We start from the raw sequence: 18,054 nt of genomic DNA, 5'->3' as shown, positions 1-18,054 counted from the left end.
AGCTGTGGGACGGTCATAGGTATCACTAAAAACGGGGGGTATTGTTCAGCAAAAAGAAATGGAAATGGGAGAAGAAACTTACACAGTGAAGCAGTCCCACATAAAGGCGAGCGCGGCCGGGCTGATATTCATAGAAACGTCTTCTGGGATTGGAGGTGCCTGGCTCAGACTTCCGAGTTTGTATATAGCACCGATAGCCTCTTCTTTGCTCCAGGGTCGACGGCCAGCGAACATTTCGAGCACCACGCATCCAAGAGACCAAATATCCACCTTGGCACTGTAACCCTGTCCTTGAGACTGGATAACCTCTGGTGCCATCCAGAATACTGACCCTTGCATGGAGTTTGAGGAATCATTTCCATAGATGTTATCTGTCTTTTTCGAAATGCCAAAGTCGGAGATCTTGCAAGTTCCATCCACATCCAAAAGGATATTGTCCGCTTTCAGATCACGATGAAGGATTCCTTGGTGGTGGAGGTATGATAAGCCTTCTAGAGTTTGTCGCGTAAGGGACTTGACCACACTCTCCTCGAACTTTCCATGTTTTCGAAGACAGCTTCCAACTGAACCACCGGAAATATACTCCAGATATATTGAGATTGAAAATTCTCCTCGTTCACATCCAAGGTATTGCACAATATTGGGATGTTCAAGGTGCTGCATTGTATCAATTTCTTGGTCCATCGCAGCAACCATCTCCTTGATTCGATCTTTGTCTTGCCCGGCAATTCTTGGGTTGATCTCCACCTGTTTGACTGCCAAAACTTCACCAGTATCGGCATTCATTCCGAGATACACTCTACCGTAAGTTCCCTTACCGATAAGTCGACCGCGCACGATGCGGAAGGTAGGCTGTCTCTGGGGTATTGAACCTGAAGGTGTGCTATTTTGAGGAATCGGATCAAGTTGGCTGAGACGGCTGCCAGGCTTCGGGCTGATTTGCATAATCTTTGCTCCAAACATTTTGGTGCTCTTGCGACGGTGCGGTCCCATTTTTTGATTTCCAGACGATGCGACAACGCTACGGTTCCTACTGGCTTGGTTGGCACCCTTGGCAACTTCTCGAATCGATTTCATGCGAGTGAGGCCGCCGCCAGAACGGTTGATGTTCCTGCGGGCAACAACTCCCTTTTCTTGTGGTTTCATTGTTGGCTCTGTTGATCCAACAATACCGTCAACCGGGCCTGGATGGGGTGGCATGCTATAAGGCGGTCCATCTTGTTTTTCTTTGTGGCTCAAATCAGTGTTGATCGCGGTCCTGCTTGCAGGGGAGGTCGGTGGCGATGTGCCCTGCCCATCTAGGTAAGGAGCATCGAGATCAATGTAAGGGAAGAAGTCGTCCAGGTTGTCAATAACTCCCTCAACTGGGGGACGACTCGCCCAAATATCACCTCGAGCAAAGGAGTCTCTTCGCATTGGAGGCTTTTCTTCTTCTGGTGAAGCAGACATATCGAAGAAAGGTGCCCCCCGACCACTAGCATCACCAACCGAGCTAGCAAATGTCTCTCGACTGGCGCTGGGAGATCTAAAGCTGACAGATAGCCCTGTTCGCAGCTTTGTTCCAGTATTCACCGTAAGCGATGGTTTTCTTGGGCGATTCTGGGCTTCGGGGGAACCTGGGACGCTTGCGTTGCCCTTCGTCGGTGTTTTGGTGTTTACTAATGGGATTGCAAACAACCCATCATCTGAATCATTATCAGAATCCTCCTGCGGTACAGGTGAGCGTTGGAAAGAGACCTCCGTCTCTTCAAAGTCAAACTCCGGTCCGTAAGATTTCCTAGACTGGTTTGTCGATTTAGACATCGTGGAGGAGACGGTAGCATTTCCAGGTGAGTAGCTGGAATCGTCAAGGGATGGTGTGCCGTGATTACTTTGTTCCAGTGTCAAGTCAAATGCACTTCGGGGCTCATCTATAGATTTAGGTCAGCGTCTAAAACCGGGGCAGACGGAAATATTCAATATCAATCATCTTACCTGGAGTCGTAGTAATCGCAGAGTTAGGTGTTGACGGAGGCTTCCCAATAGAGCCGGTCATCCTTCCCATATCAGCCAACATTTGTTTAATGCCAGGTGGCTGGTTTGGGGTGTGGTGAAGACGAGGGCGATCAGAGTCTTTCTTTCTAAGCGAATTGACTTTGGTAAGCATTTGAGACTCCTGAGGCGCTGAAGGTGGCTTGCGGAAAGGAACAAGCATCTCAGGCTTCTTGTCTTCGTAAGGAGATACACGAGGTTTGTCGAAATTGATAACCTCCTTACGACGGTAACCGGTCTCGCTATAGGCATCCTGTCTGGGTGGTACTGTTGAGGGTATACGGTAGGACTTTTGTTGCTTACGGTCAGCTTCACGTTTGAGATCCTCTTGATGGGCTGTCTCCGCTTCACCATCTACTGGAGATGTTCCAGCGGGCATTTGAGGGTTACTGGGGGATTTCACAGCAGGGGCCCTGAATTGTTGTGGAGAAGTAGACTTTGCCTGATTATGTGAGGTAATCCTACTAAGAGCTTCCCCATCCAACGGTTTCCGGGGAACCGTGACAGATGTAGGAGAGAGGGTAGGCTTATCCGAGAACGTGACCCCAAGGCCTGCATACTTAGGAGAGTTATTTACTCCAGGTCGCACCTGTGGGCCCTTAACAAACAGTTTAAGAGAGCCAACTGAGTCTGATTTCGTTCTCTGGCAAAGGGTCAGGTAGGTGTCGTTCAAAGGGTCTTCGTGATCCATGAGTCCAGGTTCCGTCAAGAAAATCTGGGCATCAGGCCAGTCATGGATGGCAAGGTTTTGGCAAATAACAGCACGGAGTGTCTCCACCGAGTCAATGTCGGTTGTGTCAATCAGGCGATAGGTCCAGCCATCAGTAGTTGCAAATATGAACTTTTTGTTTTTGTAGGCGGGTTTAGTCCGTAACGTGAGTTTTTCATGATCTGACGTAGAGGCAGAAGACGGCCGTTCATTCACGGAAATATCGCTGTTATTAAAATGGTGTTTATCATAGATTGTTGGGGACTCGGGGAATTGATCCTCAGGAGATGGGAAGCTGGGATCGCCGGCCTTTGCTGTCTTCTTCTTGAAGAAATTGAGGAATCCCATGCGGTGATCCCTTGGATAAGATGAAGCATTTTCTCCACCAAACTGGCGACTAGATATTTCTTGTGGTGAGGCGCGAGAGCTTTCTTGCTTATATGTTTCATAGTACCGACGGCTTGACTCTGCACTGTTGACGCGAGAATGTCCAGATTTATTCAAATCGCTTGTGGATGAAGATGGGCCCGGATACAAGGTAGCATGCTGTGTGGCCGGGCTTCCGCTTTGGGGACTATCTTCGTATTGTCGGACAGGAGGAATTGCAAAGATTCCATTCTCACTAGAAAGTGAAGGGCTTTTCCGTTGATAATCGCTCCCAATGTTACCCAACACATTCCGTGAGAAATCCGACCGAGACAAAAATGTATTCCCATCATTCATCGCAAGATCCGGGGGCCCATTATCATGACTGCTGGGTACGGGCGTTGTGAAGGAGCGCATCTGCACGCTATTCCTATGGTTGTAAGCAAGCTTGGGTGCTTTGAGATTAGGGCTATTAGAAAGATCCGCCGCAGTAGGTCCTGGAGAAGCCGGCACATGTGTGATATTAGGGGAAAGCTCGGGGGGTTCCTCAGGAACGTTGGCCTGGACATCCTCCGATTCGCGATGCCTTTGAAAAGGGACGCCGCTATCAGCACCTGTGTCACCATGGATTAGACGGATCAATTTGCGCATGCGCTTCCCTTCCTCTCGTTCACGAGCCAAATCCCATATCGTTCCGCTAACCTCGCACTCCTTGGCAAGCTGAGGGTAGATAACATTGTGTAATTTACCCAGGTTAGGCCTTCCGTTCTGTCCGTAACCCAATTCCAAAAAATCAGCTCCTTCAAGTTCTAGTGCTTTAAAAGCTTCCTGCCATTCATTGGAAAACCCGTTCTTGGCGAGCCACAGTAGTACCCTATCCAAAGGCCACTGCACAGCAGCTTCACTAGCTGACATACCTCCAACAGCAGTACTACTGTCTTTATGGCGATGGCTAGAAGACTTCGTCAAGTCATTCGCTTGGGGCACATTTTGGGGCACAGTGTTCAAAACAGTTGCTGTAGCCATCCCAGAAGAGACCATATCATGGGCGTTGTCGTGGGAGGAAGAGATATTTCGAGTTGATGGGGTAGGCGGAATGCCTACGTCTCTCTTGAAGACAGAAGAATCAACACTGGGATGTCCATATGACGGGGTCACCGGTGGTCGTGGTCTATCATTAGCCATCAAAGTCCCCGACGTATCATATGACGGAAGTGAGTGCAAATCGAAACCAGGTATTCCAACTCCCGGGCCGAATGTGCCAGGCTGTGGAACGTAGGTTGCAGATGTGCCGCTGATATTTTGGAGAGCTGACGGACGAGTGAAGGACGACTGGCTAGTGTGCGTCATCGGAGGTGGGGGAGGCGGCGGAAGGTACTGGGGAATCCCTCGCCCATTCCAATTAGACCACCCAAGGGCGCTTTGAGGTGGCATTTGGGGATTCGTGAGCTTGGAAGCGCCATATCCTGTTCCAGGAGGTGGCCCGGGTGGCGGAGGAGGTACGACACCCTGGGGTTGCGCTGGAGGGTATCGAGGTGGAGGAGGCGGTAGTGTCATCATGTGTCCTTGGGGCTGGGTAGCTGAAGGGGGCGGACCCGGGACATATTGTTGCTGCCTTTGGCCATCCATACTGGCTATCTCCAGCGTATAACCAACACGATTAGGAATTGTAGCAAAAAGGTTAAGGTCGGATCAAAATCGGGCTACCAAGATGAGGATCAGGAAGGCCTGTCCTTTACGCTTCCCTGAAATCTAGCGGCGATGGATTCACAAAGTTCACGTCCCATCAAAGAATACCATCGCCGGAGCCAAAAATGTTCTCTTAAATCTTGCCCTTATGTCCGGGTGATTGATCGTGATCAAGATGGGACTAACCAACGGGGATCAAGCGTCTCATTGAGTGTCTGCCAGTGCATATGCGATGTTCAGCTCGCACCTAAGCCGATTCCCCAAGCCCTAGGTGCGGTGCAATAATCAGTGCGTAACAGGGGTGGTATCAGCCACGCACTCATGGGCTTGTAAGTCGTTTCTGATTGAGAGGATCGTGAACAAGCGGGCAGTAAGTGATTCTATCACCAGAGGAGGCGCCAACGCTGGATATAAACGGGGGAAACCAATCTAACGGCAGACGAATTCCCGGATTAGCAAAAAAAATTCGAAATCGAGGGACCCCTTATAAAGTATGCGATGCTGTTGAAAGGGGACGACGGCTGTAAAAGATCCAAGGGCAACGAAAAACCTACCATAGCCTTTTTAAAAAATCGCTAGGGTTCGAGCTAGATCATGACAGCTTTCCAGAGCCCAACAGCACATAGGATACCGGATCGATCTCGCAAGTAAAATCAGGAGAACAGGACTGCCCGCAAGATTGGAGGAACCTGTCCAGGCCCCAGCCCGATGTTTCATGAGAAGCTCCGATGCGTTGGTTGTCTTGGCGCCTCGACACCTTAATTAATCACGTGAAATGCGCGATAAGGCACGAACCAACTTTGGTTTGTTTGGAAATATCTCGCTTTTCCTTTCAATATCTCGCTTTTCCTTCGGATTAGCAGAGTGCGAAAGCGAATACGCCGTACGGTACTACGGAGTACTATTTGAGATAGTCTGGGAGTCCGGGTCGTACATGGTCCACCTTACCCTGGTCAACCGGCCACTCATACCATTTCCCAATATACTCTTGTCAGGCTAAAGGGCTCTAGTTCGTCTACTAAAGTCGGGAGCAAGCAAGATGAACTTGAAGTGATCAATTGAGTGGTCATTATTATTTAAGTTCTCTAGGGTAAAAGAATAGATAATTCGAGTTGTCGTGCATCAATTAGGCGATCTACCCCCCTTGCCCTGCAGAATGCTACGTGCACCCTACTTCTTGTCGTTCCTGGAGGCCGCCGCTTCAGCCGTGATTTTCAAAGCCGCAGGAGCATCGTCCAAGGGCATATGGAGCTCAACCAACTACTCTGAGTTAGTACCTGGGTGAAAGAATAGGCAATGATGCCGGACACGCTTACCTGCAAGAATGGAGCCGAGGAGAACTCCTCATTGGCAAACAGTTCTGTAAGTTCATCCCTGGTTGTGACTTTGTAGCCCTTGTACTTGTCCTTTCCGCCGAATGCAACAGGAATTCCTTTAACATCCCAGGTCTGGATATCGTTGTAGCCTTCATCCCATCCATGGATAAACCGTTCAATCGTATAGCCGTTGTTGCAAATCACAAAACTAATATTATATCAGCACCCACTAAGATTGACACATATGGATGTGGCAGAACTCACATGATTGGATTGAGGTTATTCCTGATCATTGTGCTGACTTCCTGTACAGTAAGCTGGAAGCTTCCATCACCAACGAACAGCAGCGTCCGGCGATTACCCTGCTCCTTGGCAGCCAATGCAGCGCCCTGGCAAGCTCCGACGGAGTAGCCGATGCTACCCCAAAGGACTTGACTGATAGCCGTGACTTTCGGGGGGAACCGAGTATCCCAGATTCCGAAGTTTGCAGTGCCAGTTTCGGTAATAACAATGTCGTTTTCCTTCATCCACTGGCCAACCGTGGGCCACAACCAGGCGTGGGTGATGGCTTGCGTGCTTGAGGCTTGCTCAACCTCTGGCACTTGGTTCGAGACATAGTGAGCAGGTCTAGCATTGACAGCACCCATCTTTTGGATCACTTTGCGCAGAACCCCTTTCATATTGATGTCCGGATATTCTGAATATCTGACGCGGACGAATGTGCTGTGGAAGTCAATCGTGTTCAGCTGCCCAATGCGATAGGAGAAGCCGGTGGTGTTGAAATCAGACTTGATGGCACCAATGCTGAGGATAAGGTCCGAAGATTCAACCTGCTCGCGGACTGCAGGGTTAGATCCAGTGCCAGCATAAACACCGCCGTACGACTTATGAGCCTCGTTTACAGCTCCCTTGCCCATGGGGGCCACGAATGTAGGCAGCCCAGAGGCTTCAATCAAGTCGTGAACCTCCTCCAGCACCCTATGGCGAATGGCACAAGCATCTACCAAGATTACTGGCCTCTCCGCAGCATGCAGATATTTAAGGACAACATCCACCACATAGTCCTCTTTTTCAGGATCATTAGGGGGGAGGGAGAGGTCAATTGGGGTATTGAGCCTTTCTCCCTCGATCTTCTTCGTCACCATGTCCGTAGGAAGCGTGATGTAGACGGGCCGGCTTCGAATCCAACATTCCCGGATAGCATTGTCGATAAGCGTTGCCACCTCATGAGTATCGTTCAATCGCGCCATAGTCGTTGAAATTCCGGCACTCATCGCAGCAAACACATTGTAATCTCCATTGCCCAAGGTGTGGTGCAGCAGCATGCCATCTTTCTGCGACCTTGTATGTGGTTGGCCAACAATGTGAACGATCGGCACAAACTCAGAAAAGGCTCCAGCAACGGCATTGAGTGCCGAGAGCTCGCCTACACCGAAAGTAGTTACCAAAGCACCAATTCCATTAACTCGAGCGTAACCGTCGGCGGCGTAACCTGCAGGATTGAGCGTTAGATGTCACATTTTACAGCTCCGGCCACTCCGAGTGATTGAAAATACCAGCATTGAGTTCATTGCAGTTTCCAACCCAATGCAGACCACACTTCGGGAGGTAATCTAAAGCAACAAGGTTATAGTCCCCTATGAGAGAACAACATGTCAGTAGTAGTTGGATCAATAAGATGCTGGGGCCTTTCTCACCAGGAACACCATGGATCGAACGTACCCCAACCTCATGGAGACGACGAAAAAGGTATTCCGCGACATCCATAGGCTGACGAAGCTCCCTTGTAGCTATGTCGGTTGCCATTTCGACCAGTCGAAAAGTTGACGATGGTTCTAAACTGAATATTGGAAGGAGGATGATAACAAAGTAATTGTGTGGGAAGGAGGGGGAAACACTCAGGAGGGGTTATGCTGACGGAAGATATATATAGTAAGTACCTAAGCAGTGATAAGTCCTCCATATCATGCCAACAAATCAAATCGTACGTCATGGACACAACGTGATGTCATGCTTTTCAAGCTGTGATTGTTATAAATCTTAAGACACTCTGACAACTTGGTTGGCTGACAGGCCCCAATAAAAGGTGGCATGATAGGTAGCTAACCGTCTCAAACATCTCCTAGCCAGGGCCTTTGATAAGATGTTCAGGGATGACATTCCAAGACCCGCGCAAAAATATTCCGATCAGCCAACAGAACAGATGTTACCTTTGATTCAGGGACCTGCTAATAGCTATTCCAATTGACCTCTGAAGCTGTTTCGAACGATCTAGGTAGCTTTGGGTGGCAGGGGCGCTAAACCTAAACCGGACTATTACAACACCCCACCTTCACCACAGGAAGAATATTCTAATTTGGGAGAGGGGCAATGAGAAGTCTGTTCAGAGGCGAACTTCTCACCGTCGCATTCTTTGGGATTGAACGTGTTCACCTAGCTATTTCGTTTCGGCCGAAGCCCAGCTGGAAGGTAGCTAAATTTTGTGAATGGCCGAGACTGGGAAGCGAACGATGCCTGGTGGCGGCGACCCTTCCAGTCAGTCCCATAAGAGGAGAAAGGTTGGCCCCTAGACAACTATCTGCTGCTTGCCTGGACAATAGACCTGATATGTGATCCAGGGCGGGAACTGGCAAAAGCCACAAAGCGCACGATCAAACATCGAGAGCGGTGATTGGGGAGTATTTGTGACTTCCGAAATAGGCAAAGAAAAGAAATGCGGTGCTGAGGCCGTGGACCTTTTCACTCAGGTTGGTTCACTATGCATGGGAGACTTTGCATCGGGGGCTTTCTGTGGCCCTCCGGGCATTACCGGCTTCTAACATATCGCCCATTTTAGAGTGTGGAAGCACTGAACGAGGACGCCAATGACGAGGAGCCTGACTCCGATGAGGATGATATCGAGGCGCAAATTCGCAAAGAAGTCGAAGGGCTGAAGCCAGCCAATGCAAAACCATCCTCCTTATTCCAAGCTGTCAAAACCGATCTCCCCTGCGGTTTGTCAATTCTTCCCCTGAGCAAAGCGTGATTGAGACTGAAGAAAGCCAGTAACATTCGTGAAATTCGATAAATCAATTGATCCTGAGAAGCTCGTGCACCAGATCTGCGTTGACGCTCATGTCAACCCAAATAAAAAGCGCAGCCGTTTTATCCAACGAATGACACCAGTGCGGTCCATTCGAAAAACCCTTAGTGTTGATTTGGAAGCCTTTGCGCGGGAGATTCTCAAACCGCATTTCCATTCCGGAGGCCCTCCGAAAAAGGTTTGCGACCCCCCCCCCCCCCCCCGGCTCCCCTTTTCTACGGGAATTTCTCAGGTGACAAATTCCAATCTACAGTACGCCATTCGGCCGTCGGTAAGAGCCAATTCAAAATTCAACAGGGATATCGTCATCAAGACGGTTGCAGATGTTGTTGGGCCCGAGCACCCTGTGAATCTGAAGAATTATGATCTGATCATTCTCGTTGATGTGGTTCAGGTACGACCCCGAAAAATTCAAGCAACACCCTCTGCTAACCATTATCTCGTTATAGAATGTAATTGGCATGAGCGTTGCTGGGAGTGACTACGACAAGTTAAAAAGGTTCAATTTGGCGGAGCTTTATAGCCCAAGTTCCGAGCCACCGCCATCCTAAATACGGATTATACGAACTGGAATATTATACTCCGTACCTAGGAGCTGCTACTTTTTTTAAAAGTAATATATGCCGAGGAAGGGTCGAGAGATTTATACTATCTAAAATCCAAGAAACAGCACTCACTCAAACAACCACTAGTATAGTCTGCACATGTATTCTCTTATATGTACTCCGTACACAGGCCGAGAATGACTGTCCTTGGAACGTCCTCGGCAGTTTTCCAGGCTGTCTCCATCACTGACCATCTAGGATCGACTCGGCAATCTTCTCAGCGAACATGTCTAGCAACCATTTCGTTAGTCACCAACTTCTTCAGCGGGGGCGGATTGTCTTTCTCGAATCTGGAAAAGACGTACAAACAGTGGCCATCGGAAATGTTGGAGGCACAAAAGGAAAAGCACTGGCGTCAACGACCCGTAAGCCGGTCACTCCACGCACCCGGGCCCGAGAGTCCACGACGGCGGTGGTATCGTTGGAAACACCCATCCTGCCTAAATATCACACCAAGGTAAAAGAAAAGGGCCATTAGTTGGACAATGCTCACCCGCCTGGGGATAGGCCCATTATAAAGGAAGAGGGTAAACTTACAGGATGATGTGGCGTGGTAGATCAGACTCATGTTATCCTTGAGCCACTCCAGGATCTCCGCGCGAGTCGTCACATTGGAGCCCGGCAGATATTCTTCCTCGACAATGGTACTATTGAACGCGATCTCTCGAATCCGCTGCAGCGCAGCAATGGCCTGTTCTTGATCGCCCTCGTCCAGGAGCCAGTTGGGGCTGATGATCGGGGGATCGGCGATGTCCGCGCTCTGGATGGTCAGATTGCCCCGGGCAGAGGTGGTCAGGAGGGCCGAGCCGATGGTGAGGTAATTGTCGTCGGCACCCAGGTCGGACGGGTAGGAGCCATACTCCAGGGAAAGATAGTTGGCCTCGGGCCAGTCACTCGGGAACGTGTCGAGGAAGTCCCGGGTGGATTGGCTGAACTCCTGACGGAAGGAGGCCGGGAACTTCTCAAAGGCCAGGGCTTGGCCTCCTCCGATGCTGGACAGCAGACCCGTTTGGTTGGTCAGATATTCTTCCACTCGGGCCGCTGAGAATTCGGCATTGCCCGCAGCCACTTGGGTGCCGGTGGTCACATTGACCTTATACGACAGGGCCATCCACGGTTGGTCCTTTATTGACATATGCCAGGCGCATTAGCTTCTTGCTTCTTATCGTGCACTTTTCACTTTTTGAAGAGGGAAAAACTCTTACCCTCGCCCCCTGACCTACTCCGGGCAGGTCTGCCACAACCGAGATGTTGTACTTTTGCAGAGTCTCTGATGGGCCAACGCCGGACAGCATCAGGATTTGAGGAGAGTGCCACTAACAGAGGAGAGGAGGAGGATTAGTCTGGGTGAGTAATGGGAAACACTCAAGGGTCACGGGTCGAAAAATTGACTTACGGTACCGGCAGAGACAATGACCTCTTTGTTCGCATTGAGATGATACTTGAATTTCGACATCAACGAGTTGGTCTGCACCTCGACACCCGTGGCCCGTTTGTTCTCATCGAATAGAACCCGAGAGCCCAGTGTCTGTGGGTACAGTTTAATATTCGAGTGCTGTGCCGCCAGCTGCAGGAATGAGGTTTCGGAGCTGCTGCGCGTGGCTTCCTCTGGATCAATGGCAGTCGTGATCGTGGCATAACCAATCAGTCGCCCACTGTTGAGTCCCGGGAGGCGTTCAAAGCCGAGCTTGTCGAGGGATTCTTCCAGGTACGGACCATACGGACCGAGATAGTTGCCGTACGATACTTGGAGAGGGCCCCCGGTGCGCTCAAAGGCCGACGCATCGTACGAAATGTTGAAGGACGGATCGATCTTGTTGTAGTTGGGCGCCGTGAAGTTACAGCTCTTCTTGTACGCGGGATACACATTGTCCCAGGACCAGAGATCATCGCCGACCATCTTGGACCATTCATCAAATGTGCCCTCGGTGGCGCGCGCATACCCCATGTAGTTGGAGGCCGAGCTTCCGCCAAAAGTCTGCCCGGCAACATACAGGATCTCGCGTCCATTGTAACCCTTTGCATACACGTCCAGTCAGTAACTAACACCAGGGGCAAAAAAAAAAAAAAAAGCATACTCGTACGAGTGCAGACGTACCCCTTGAGGTGCACTTCTCAAGCCGAAATTGGTCAGGGATTCGAACGAGCCGCCCACAAAGTTGGCCAGCGCCGAGTAAAAGTCATAGCCGGGCACCTGGGTGCGGTTGGAGTTGAGGACTTCGTAGAACGAACCGGCCTCGACGACGGCCACCGAGTAATTGGCCGGGTCCAGGGCCAGTCGTGCGGCAATCGCATTACCTGCCGTGCCTCCGCCGACCACGATGTAATCATAGGTGGCATTCTCGCTGGGCAGACCGAAAGAGTTGCCGAACAGCTCCGTGACGCCGCTGGACGAAAGACCTACGCCGATGGTGGCCAGGCTTGTGGGGAGGAAGCACAGAGTGTAGAGGAGGGCGGCCATAGTGTCGTCTTCGTTGGATTGTATATACCAGTCCGCACCCTTGTTTCTGGTTTCGTGCACAATTTAGCGACAGGCACCTGCATCAACCCTGGCGGACAATAGCACCATTGGTGGTATAAATCCCCAGAAATCGACTCGAGGAGGTCGTCATCCTTTCGGTGGTCTCGGCCCGAGTTGCTTCTGGCCACCGAGAATGAATCCTCCGACTGATGGCATAAATAAGGCGATGGCGGGGGAAGTTGCAATAGTCCCAGTATACGAGTGCGTGGATTCTAGCCTATCACCATGGCACCGACAACCCGGAATCAACTGAAGGCAACCCTATACCTGCTCAGTGCCCTGGGGACATACCACACCTGGGGGCGGACTGTCCTGGATGGCTCATTGTCCCACCTCCTGACGGCCCTTCATGGACCGAATCTACCCTATATCCTGCCTGGCACCGAGTCTCCGCTGCGGACGCGCATCACGGGCATCGTCTGGCCCATTGATTATCTCCTGGATATGCTCCTGGTGTTTTTCTGGGAAGCCGTGGATGGATCCCATCCGGCCACTTCTGCCATTGGCATTTACTTCCTGGCGCAGTATCTCAGCGTGCTGACCGGGATTTATGTGGATAGTGCGAGACGGAGCCAATCCGGGAGGACCACTATCCCCATTGGGTGAGTCGTGCGTCTCTTGCTGATTTTATTAGATAGGGTTCTAGGTATTGACAGACACACAGGACGACGCTCTGGCTCCTGCTGTTCCAACTGTCGGCTATCGCGTGTACCGGTCCATTCTGGGCCTTCTGGTACCTTGCCAACAGCCCTCTGGTCACCTATGACAACGCCATCCCTCCCTCATTCGAGGAATTGCGCATCCAATCCAGCGCCCCGCCGCGCCGAATCATGCTGGTTCTTCCCAGTCTTATCCTGGGCTATCTTCTCCCGGCGGTGGCAATGGCGCTCCCCTCGCCTGGCGTGGTATCCAATGATTTTCAACAATTGGCCCTGGTGGCATGGAACCTCTTCCCCGCCCTGGTCTATGTCAGCATGCAGGTCTTTCATTACGTGCTCCTTCTAGCTGGAGGAGACGGAGAGAAATATGCCACTACTGCTAGTACGCGCAGGACTACACTGCGAATAGTGTACGCCGTCTCCCTTTGGATCAGTTTTGCTGTCCACATGGGTCTGCTGAGTATCAGCCTGACCACCGTTCTCTTTCCGACCCTCTGGGCCCCCGAGACGCTGGACGACTTCCACCCGGCGAGACTACTGATCCCTCCGGTTGCGGTTACCCCCACGCGCACGGTGGGAGACGGAGTGCTCAGTTTTTTCCTCTGGGACCAATTGTTTGGATATATTGTGGGAATCTTGGTGGCCTGGTCGCAGTTACGCACTGTGCTTGTTGCCCGAGGGTGGTATCATCAGCGATGGGCCGGGACAAAGGTCCTGGTAGGAATTGTTGGTGGGGTCTTGATTGCAGGGCCGGGAAGTGTGTGCCTTGGACTCAACTGGGTCCGGGATGAACTGTTGATGCTACCTACTACTGATACGACTGTGGCCAAAGGCAACCGGAAAGAGGAGTAGAGAGGAGGGCGACAGTAGGCTCGGGCCTTCCGGGCCGAGGTGGATAGGTGGATGATACATTGGACAAGTGTTGTATTAGTTAGCGAGTAAAGAGGGGGAGCATATGTACTGCATAGTGTCCGAAGCGAGTAGATAGCATCGGGCAAAGTCGCCCGGAACTAAGTCACCACAGCCAAATCACAATGAAGCAGTACATCCCCACCCATCGTATCCTTTCTCCTGGCCCATGAACATGACCTCAGGCCATGCATGGGATGTGCATATATTCCCTGTTGAAACATCTACCAAAGTTACAAATCACCGGGGTCAACCGGAGTAGGGTTTGCCTTGCCTAGTTGTCGGTCCAGAGGATTCATTTCATGCCTTGTTCTCAATTCCCTGTACATGCAGAGCTTTCAAAATCTCATCTGATGGCCAAATAGAACTCTAGTTAACTAGTTAACTAGTTGACTATATTACAAATCAAAAGGACAAACGAAACCCTTCCAACCTACTTATACCCCTCTCTAGACAACCGCTCTCCCTTTAGCATACACCATCATCACCATGCCGGCCCCCTACACCACTCATACCACCACCGATGAACTCGTCTCTGACTACGCCCCCCTGATCAAGGGCAAGGTCATTCTGACCACGGGCGTCTCCTCGGGTTCCTTGGGAGGCTTCTTCGTCCAAGCCATCGCGAAGGCCAAACCTGCGTGGCTCATCCTCGCCGCCCGCAATGCCGACAAGCTAGCCCAGATGGCCGCGGAGATCACCGCAGCCCAGCCGGAGATCCAGGTCCGCACGCTCCAAGTTGACCTGGGCTCCCTGAAAAGCGTGCGGGAGGCCGCCGCGCAGGTCAACAGCTCGTGGGACGACATTCCCGTGATTGATGTCCTGGTCAACAATGCCGGAATCATGGCAGTGGACTACCAGCTCTCCCCCGACGGGTTTGAGTCCCATCTGGCCACGAACCATCTCGGCCCGTTCTTGTTCACCAATCTGATCATGAAGAAGATTGTGGCTGCCAGGGAGCCAAGAATTGTGGTGGTCAGTAGCGATGGTCATCGCTTGAACCCGTTCCGGTTCCATGACTATAACTTTGATGTAGGTACTTTTCTTTTTCTTTTCATTCATCTGATGAAAGTTGGCTAGATTCACCCACGAAAAAAAAAAAAAAAAAAAAGAAAGAAACAACACTAACAGTAATGTACGCATGGGCAGGATGGGAAAACGTACAACCGCTGGTACGCATATGGTCAGAGCAAGACCGCTAATATGCTGTTTGTCATTTCGCTGGCCCGGAAGCTTGGGATGAAACATAATCTCCAGGCTTTCAGTCTCCACCCAGGAGTCATCTGGACCAACCTGGGCAATCATTTGGACTGGGGCGTGGAGCTTGGTGAACTGCGTAAGGGAATCTCGAGCTCCTCCCTGCTCACACACACACACACACAGATACCAGGCCTGGAACTGACTGACTCTTGCTAGGGAGCGCGGACAAGTCTCTGGGTAACCCGGAAGGGTGGAAGGAGTTCGACGCGAAACCACTGGAAAGAGGAGCCGCAACCCACATCTACGCGGCATTTGATCCGTGTCTCAAGGGTATAGTTTCCTGTCTACAGGAGAGATGACGACCTTACAATGTACTGACTGTCGATAGCCACCAACGGGGCCTACCTGATCGACTGCCATGTTTCCGATCCGCTGGTGGACACGGTCAAACCATGGGCTACGAGCAGCTTTGAAGCCGAAAGACTGTGGCGACTCAGTGAGGACTTGGTTGGACAGGAGTTCTCCTACTAGGGACTGATGGGCTCCTCTGTGGCATTGCTCCTTTAGTTAGCCGTGAAAAAAAACTACTGGGATCAGCGTCAGGGTAGTTTTGCCGGACAGAGAACTCTGGCGCTGTTCGAATTTACTGCTATAGTAATGCTCAAATATATCACAGTGGGTAAACCTTGTCTTTCTGCCATCAACTGCGTACGAGACAATTCCAAATTCCGACGGAAGAGAATCAACTGAAGTTGTCTTCATGACGAGTCGGCGACTAATCTAAGATCGACTCAGTCATCAGAACCACCACCACCACCACCACCATCCCAAGTCAACAAAGAAAGCTCTCCTCAAAGACTTGACCGGAATGTATTCCCGTGTAATGTGAATGGAGAGGAACTGCCGGTCACATTTACGCAGGGAGAATGTAGAAGATGTTATGGAAGTAAGGGATGTAAGTCAGCACCTGAGCTTCTTACAGACACTGATGGATGGCGGGTAGCGGATACTAGGTAAGCCGCATGTCCATGATGTGCACTACTGCTAGCGAATTGGTAACTGGGAGAGCCTGGTACCTGCATCAAGCTTCGGGGAAACTTTGTAGATATTCTTAAATACATCAATCAAGTGTTGCCTCTGCGTGGGCTCATTCTTTGCAGTTCTCCAACTGAGCCTTGAGTTTCCCAGGAGGCCTGATCAACTCAATCGAATCCCGTAGCAGGAACAACCCTTGAGAGGCGAGACTCGACGGTAATCACACGAGTCTCCGGATCCACTAGCATTCGCCCATTGCCCACCAAGGTCATGTTTTCCAGTTCCTTCAAGGAGGGATCGCCGCTGAAGAAGGAGTGGGCACCCGCTAAGACCATGATTTCTTTCAGCAAGAGTCTCAGCCATGCTACCCGCAAGAGGGAAACACTCACTGCTGAAGCCGAATGGAACGCTCACGGAATCCGGCGTCTGATTAAAGATCTTCATCACCGCCTCATTGAGCTCAATAATTCCCGTGTATCCAAAACTGATCTCCTTGCCGTCGTCGGTCCTGGGCAAACATTGTCAGTTATCACCCCTGGCCCCGCGGCATTACAATGCAAGGCAAGGAACGGTACGTGGCAATGGCCTTCATGTTTATACGGGCATGTTTCTGGTCCGGATCGAACTCAAGCCAGTCAGCACCAAACACGATCTTGCCATTGAGTTGGGGCTCAAAGCCCTCCACGGTTTCGACCGTGCCGGTGGGAGTTTCCTGGTCCCTCGCTTGTCAGTAAACCCATGCAAGACACGATATTCCTTCACCGGGAGTCTCTCTCTTACAAAATGTATCAGGGTCGGTCCACTTTGACGGCGTCCTGGATTTATGGACGATTCAACAAAGAGTAAGTGTAAGCATTCTCTTACCCGGGGGATGGTGGTGGGGCGCTCTACAACGTACCAACTGAGTGAGCGGCGCCTGCATTGACCTTCCAAACAATGGCGGGTTGAAGGCTGGGGAAGTTGAGAATCGGAGGACTCATTCTGGCCTGATATCTTGTTCTCTACACACACTTCAAGCTGAGTTGTATTCATCGCTGAACCCTGTATCCGACGAACTGGCGGATGTCTTTTATATCTCGCTGACCCGTGTATATTATTTTATTTTATTTTTTTTTTTTTTTCCATCACAAGAGACAATCGAGATGGCCGCCGTCGGGAAGATTGTGTCATGCCCGGCCCGAGCATGGAGGAGAAAAATGGTATCGATCGGCGTAAGGGCCGAGAATTGATGTCAGTGATACTTTCTCATGCTCTTCGTTCACGGAAGCCCTTGGAAAATGGGTTCTTCTACGAGAAACAATGCAATTCAATCATCTCGAAACAATGGCGCCAGGCTTTCTGAAAATAGCTCCCGGGGAAGCCGGATTCTCCGGGTTAAGTACCAGGGGGGTAACTAGTTATCGCAAGTCTTTGGCAGTGCTTCGCGTTGAGTCCGGTTCTCTTTGTCATGTCTTATTCCTTCAGCTGCTTAGTGCTTACTCCTGTTCACCTAACCACTTCCTAGAAAAGACGCGTTAAGCATTGCAAAAACGTCAGGATCAAGGTGCCAGAAAATAGACCGAATCCTGCAGTCTGCTCTTATCTACCAGGTTAATTTCAGAATTCCAACCACGTACCCATTGAAAGTACGGACTACGGAGTAATAGAGTATAGGCGAGCGGAATTCGGTTGCCGCGCCGGATCTTCCCGCGACGGATCTTGCCGTAACCCCAGATCAGACAAGATAAGATGCGCTCTGCCGCCACTCGCTTCCTTCCTACCTACCGATACAGCTACCCCAGGCTCCCCTGGTCCTACTCTGATCCCCTCAGATGTGCTGCTTACTACGTGTAGGTAAACAGAAAAAGAAAATGCCGTGCAGTCGCCGAGCAGCACCACCATCAACTAATGGCCGAGAATATCTACCGTTGACTGGGTCAACGAATATTCACT

At 50.9% G+C, this 18,054-nt stretch overlaps 7 protein-coding genes across 7 annotated transcripts; 3 read left to right on the top strand and 4 right to left on the bottom strand.

Moving 5' to 3' along the window:
* Positions 1 to 78: 78 nt before the first annotated feature.
* Positions 79 to 4,735, bottom strand: bck1 (putative MAP kinase kinase kinase (Bck1); the record flags this gene model as incomplete). Its single annotated transcript, XM_040893792.1, has 2 exons — positions 79 to 1,910; positions 1,975 to 4,735. The coding sequence occupies 2 exons, from the start codon at positions 4,733 to 4,735 to the stop codon at positions 79 to 81; spliced, it is 4,593 nt and encodes a 1,530-aa protein (XP_040753151.1).
* A 1,107-nt stretch (positions 4,736 to 5,842) lies between these two features.
* Positions 5,843 to 7,917, bottom strand: P175DRAFT_0477257 (alpha-keto acid decarboxylase family protein; the record flags this gene model as incomplete). The annotated part of the gene is made up of 5 exons (XM_040895313.1): positions 5,843 to 6,055; positions 6,112 to 6,319; positions 6,376 to 7,603; positions 7,668 to 7,748; positions 7,809 to 7,917. 5 exons carry the CDS (start codon positions 7,915 to 7,917, stop codon positions 5,966 to 5,968), a joined length of 1,716 nt encoding a protein of 571 aa, XP_040753150.1. The 3' UTR covers positions 5,843 to 5,965.
* A 680-nt stretch (positions 7,918 to 8,597) lies between these two features.
* P175DRAFT_0508680 (THUMP domain-containing protein) lies at positions 8,598 to 9,744 on the top strand (the record flags this gene model as incomplete). The annotated part of the gene is made up of 6 exons (XM_040898372.1): positions 8,598 to 8,669; positions 8,730 to 8,858; positions 8,948 to 9,104; positions 9,157 to 9,371; positions 9,447 to 9,587; positions 9,643 to 9,744. The coding sequence occupies 6 exons, from the start codon at positions 8,598 to 8,600 to the stop codon at positions 9,742 to 9,744; spliced, it is 816 nt and encodes a 271-aa protein (XP_040753149.1).
* A 237-nt stretch (positions 9,745 to 9,981) lies between these two features.
* P175DRAFT_0435924 (GMC family oxidoreductase) lies at positions 9,982 to 12,259 on the bottom strand (the record flags this gene model as incomplete). Its single annotated transcript, XM_040893769.1, has 6 exons — positions 9,982 to 10,028; positions 10,104 to 10,234; positions 10,332 to 10,921; positions 11,004 to 11,114; positions 11,195 to 11,815; positions 11,897 to 12,259. 6 exons carry the CDS (start codon positions 12,257 to 12,259, stop codon positions 9,982 to 9,984), a joined length of 1,863 nt encoding a protein of 620 aa, XP_040753148.1.
* A 285-nt stretch (positions 12,260 to 12,544) lies between these two features.
* Positions 12,545 to 13,830, top strand: P175DRAFT_0434760 (uncharacterized protein; the record flags this gene model as incomplete). The annotated part of the gene is made up of 2 exons (XM_040893683.1): positions 12,545 to 12,921; positions 13,167 to 13,830. 2 exons carry the CDS (start codon positions 12,545 to 12,547, stop codon positions 13,828 to 13,830), a joined length of 1,041 nt encoding a protein of 346 aa, XP_040753147.1.
* A 546-nt stretch (positions 13,831 to 14,376) lies between these two features.
* Positions 14,377 to 15,618, top strand: P175DRAFT_0492380 (putative short-chain dehydrogenase; the record flags this gene model as incomplete). The annotated part of the gene is made up of 4 exons (XM_040895888.1): positions 14,377 to 14,919; positions 15,037 to 15,223; positions 15,304 to 15,417; positions 15,476 to 15,618. 4 exons carry the CDS (start codon positions 14,377 to 14,379, stop codon positions 15,616 to 15,618), a joined length of 987 nt encoding a protein of 328 aa, XP_040753146.1.
* Positions 15,619 to 16,289: 671 nt separating this feature from the next.
* P175DRAFT_0556706 (DUF3237 domain-containing protein) lies at positions 16,290 to 17,224 on the bottom strand (the record flags this gene model as incomplete). Its single annotated transcript, XM_040900712.1, has 5 exons — positions 17,021 to 17,224; positions 16,903 to 16,937; positions 16,698 to 16,834; positions 16,512 to 16,630; positions 16,290 to 16,447 (listed from the first exon to the last, which is right to left on the bottom strand). Exons 1-5 carry the CDS (start codon positions 17,100 to 17,102, stop codon positions 16,290 to 16,292), a joined length of 531 nt encoding a protein of 176 aa, XP_040753145.1. The 5' UTR covers positions 17,103 to 17,224.
* Positions 17,225 to 18,054: the final 830 nt, after the last annotated feature.

This window comes from Aspergillus ochraceoroseus, assembly GCF_002846915.1.
Source record: "Aspergillus ochraceoroseus IBT 24754 chromosome Unknown P175scaffold_3, whole genome shotgun sequence".
Classification (NCBI taxonomy): domain Eukaryota; kingdom Fungi; phylum Ascomycota; class Eurotiomycetes; order Eurotiales; family Aspergillaceae; genus Aspergillus; species Aspergillus ochraceoroseus.
Note: the sequence above shows the minus strand (reverse complement) of the source record. Positions and strands in the feature narration are given on the sequence as shown.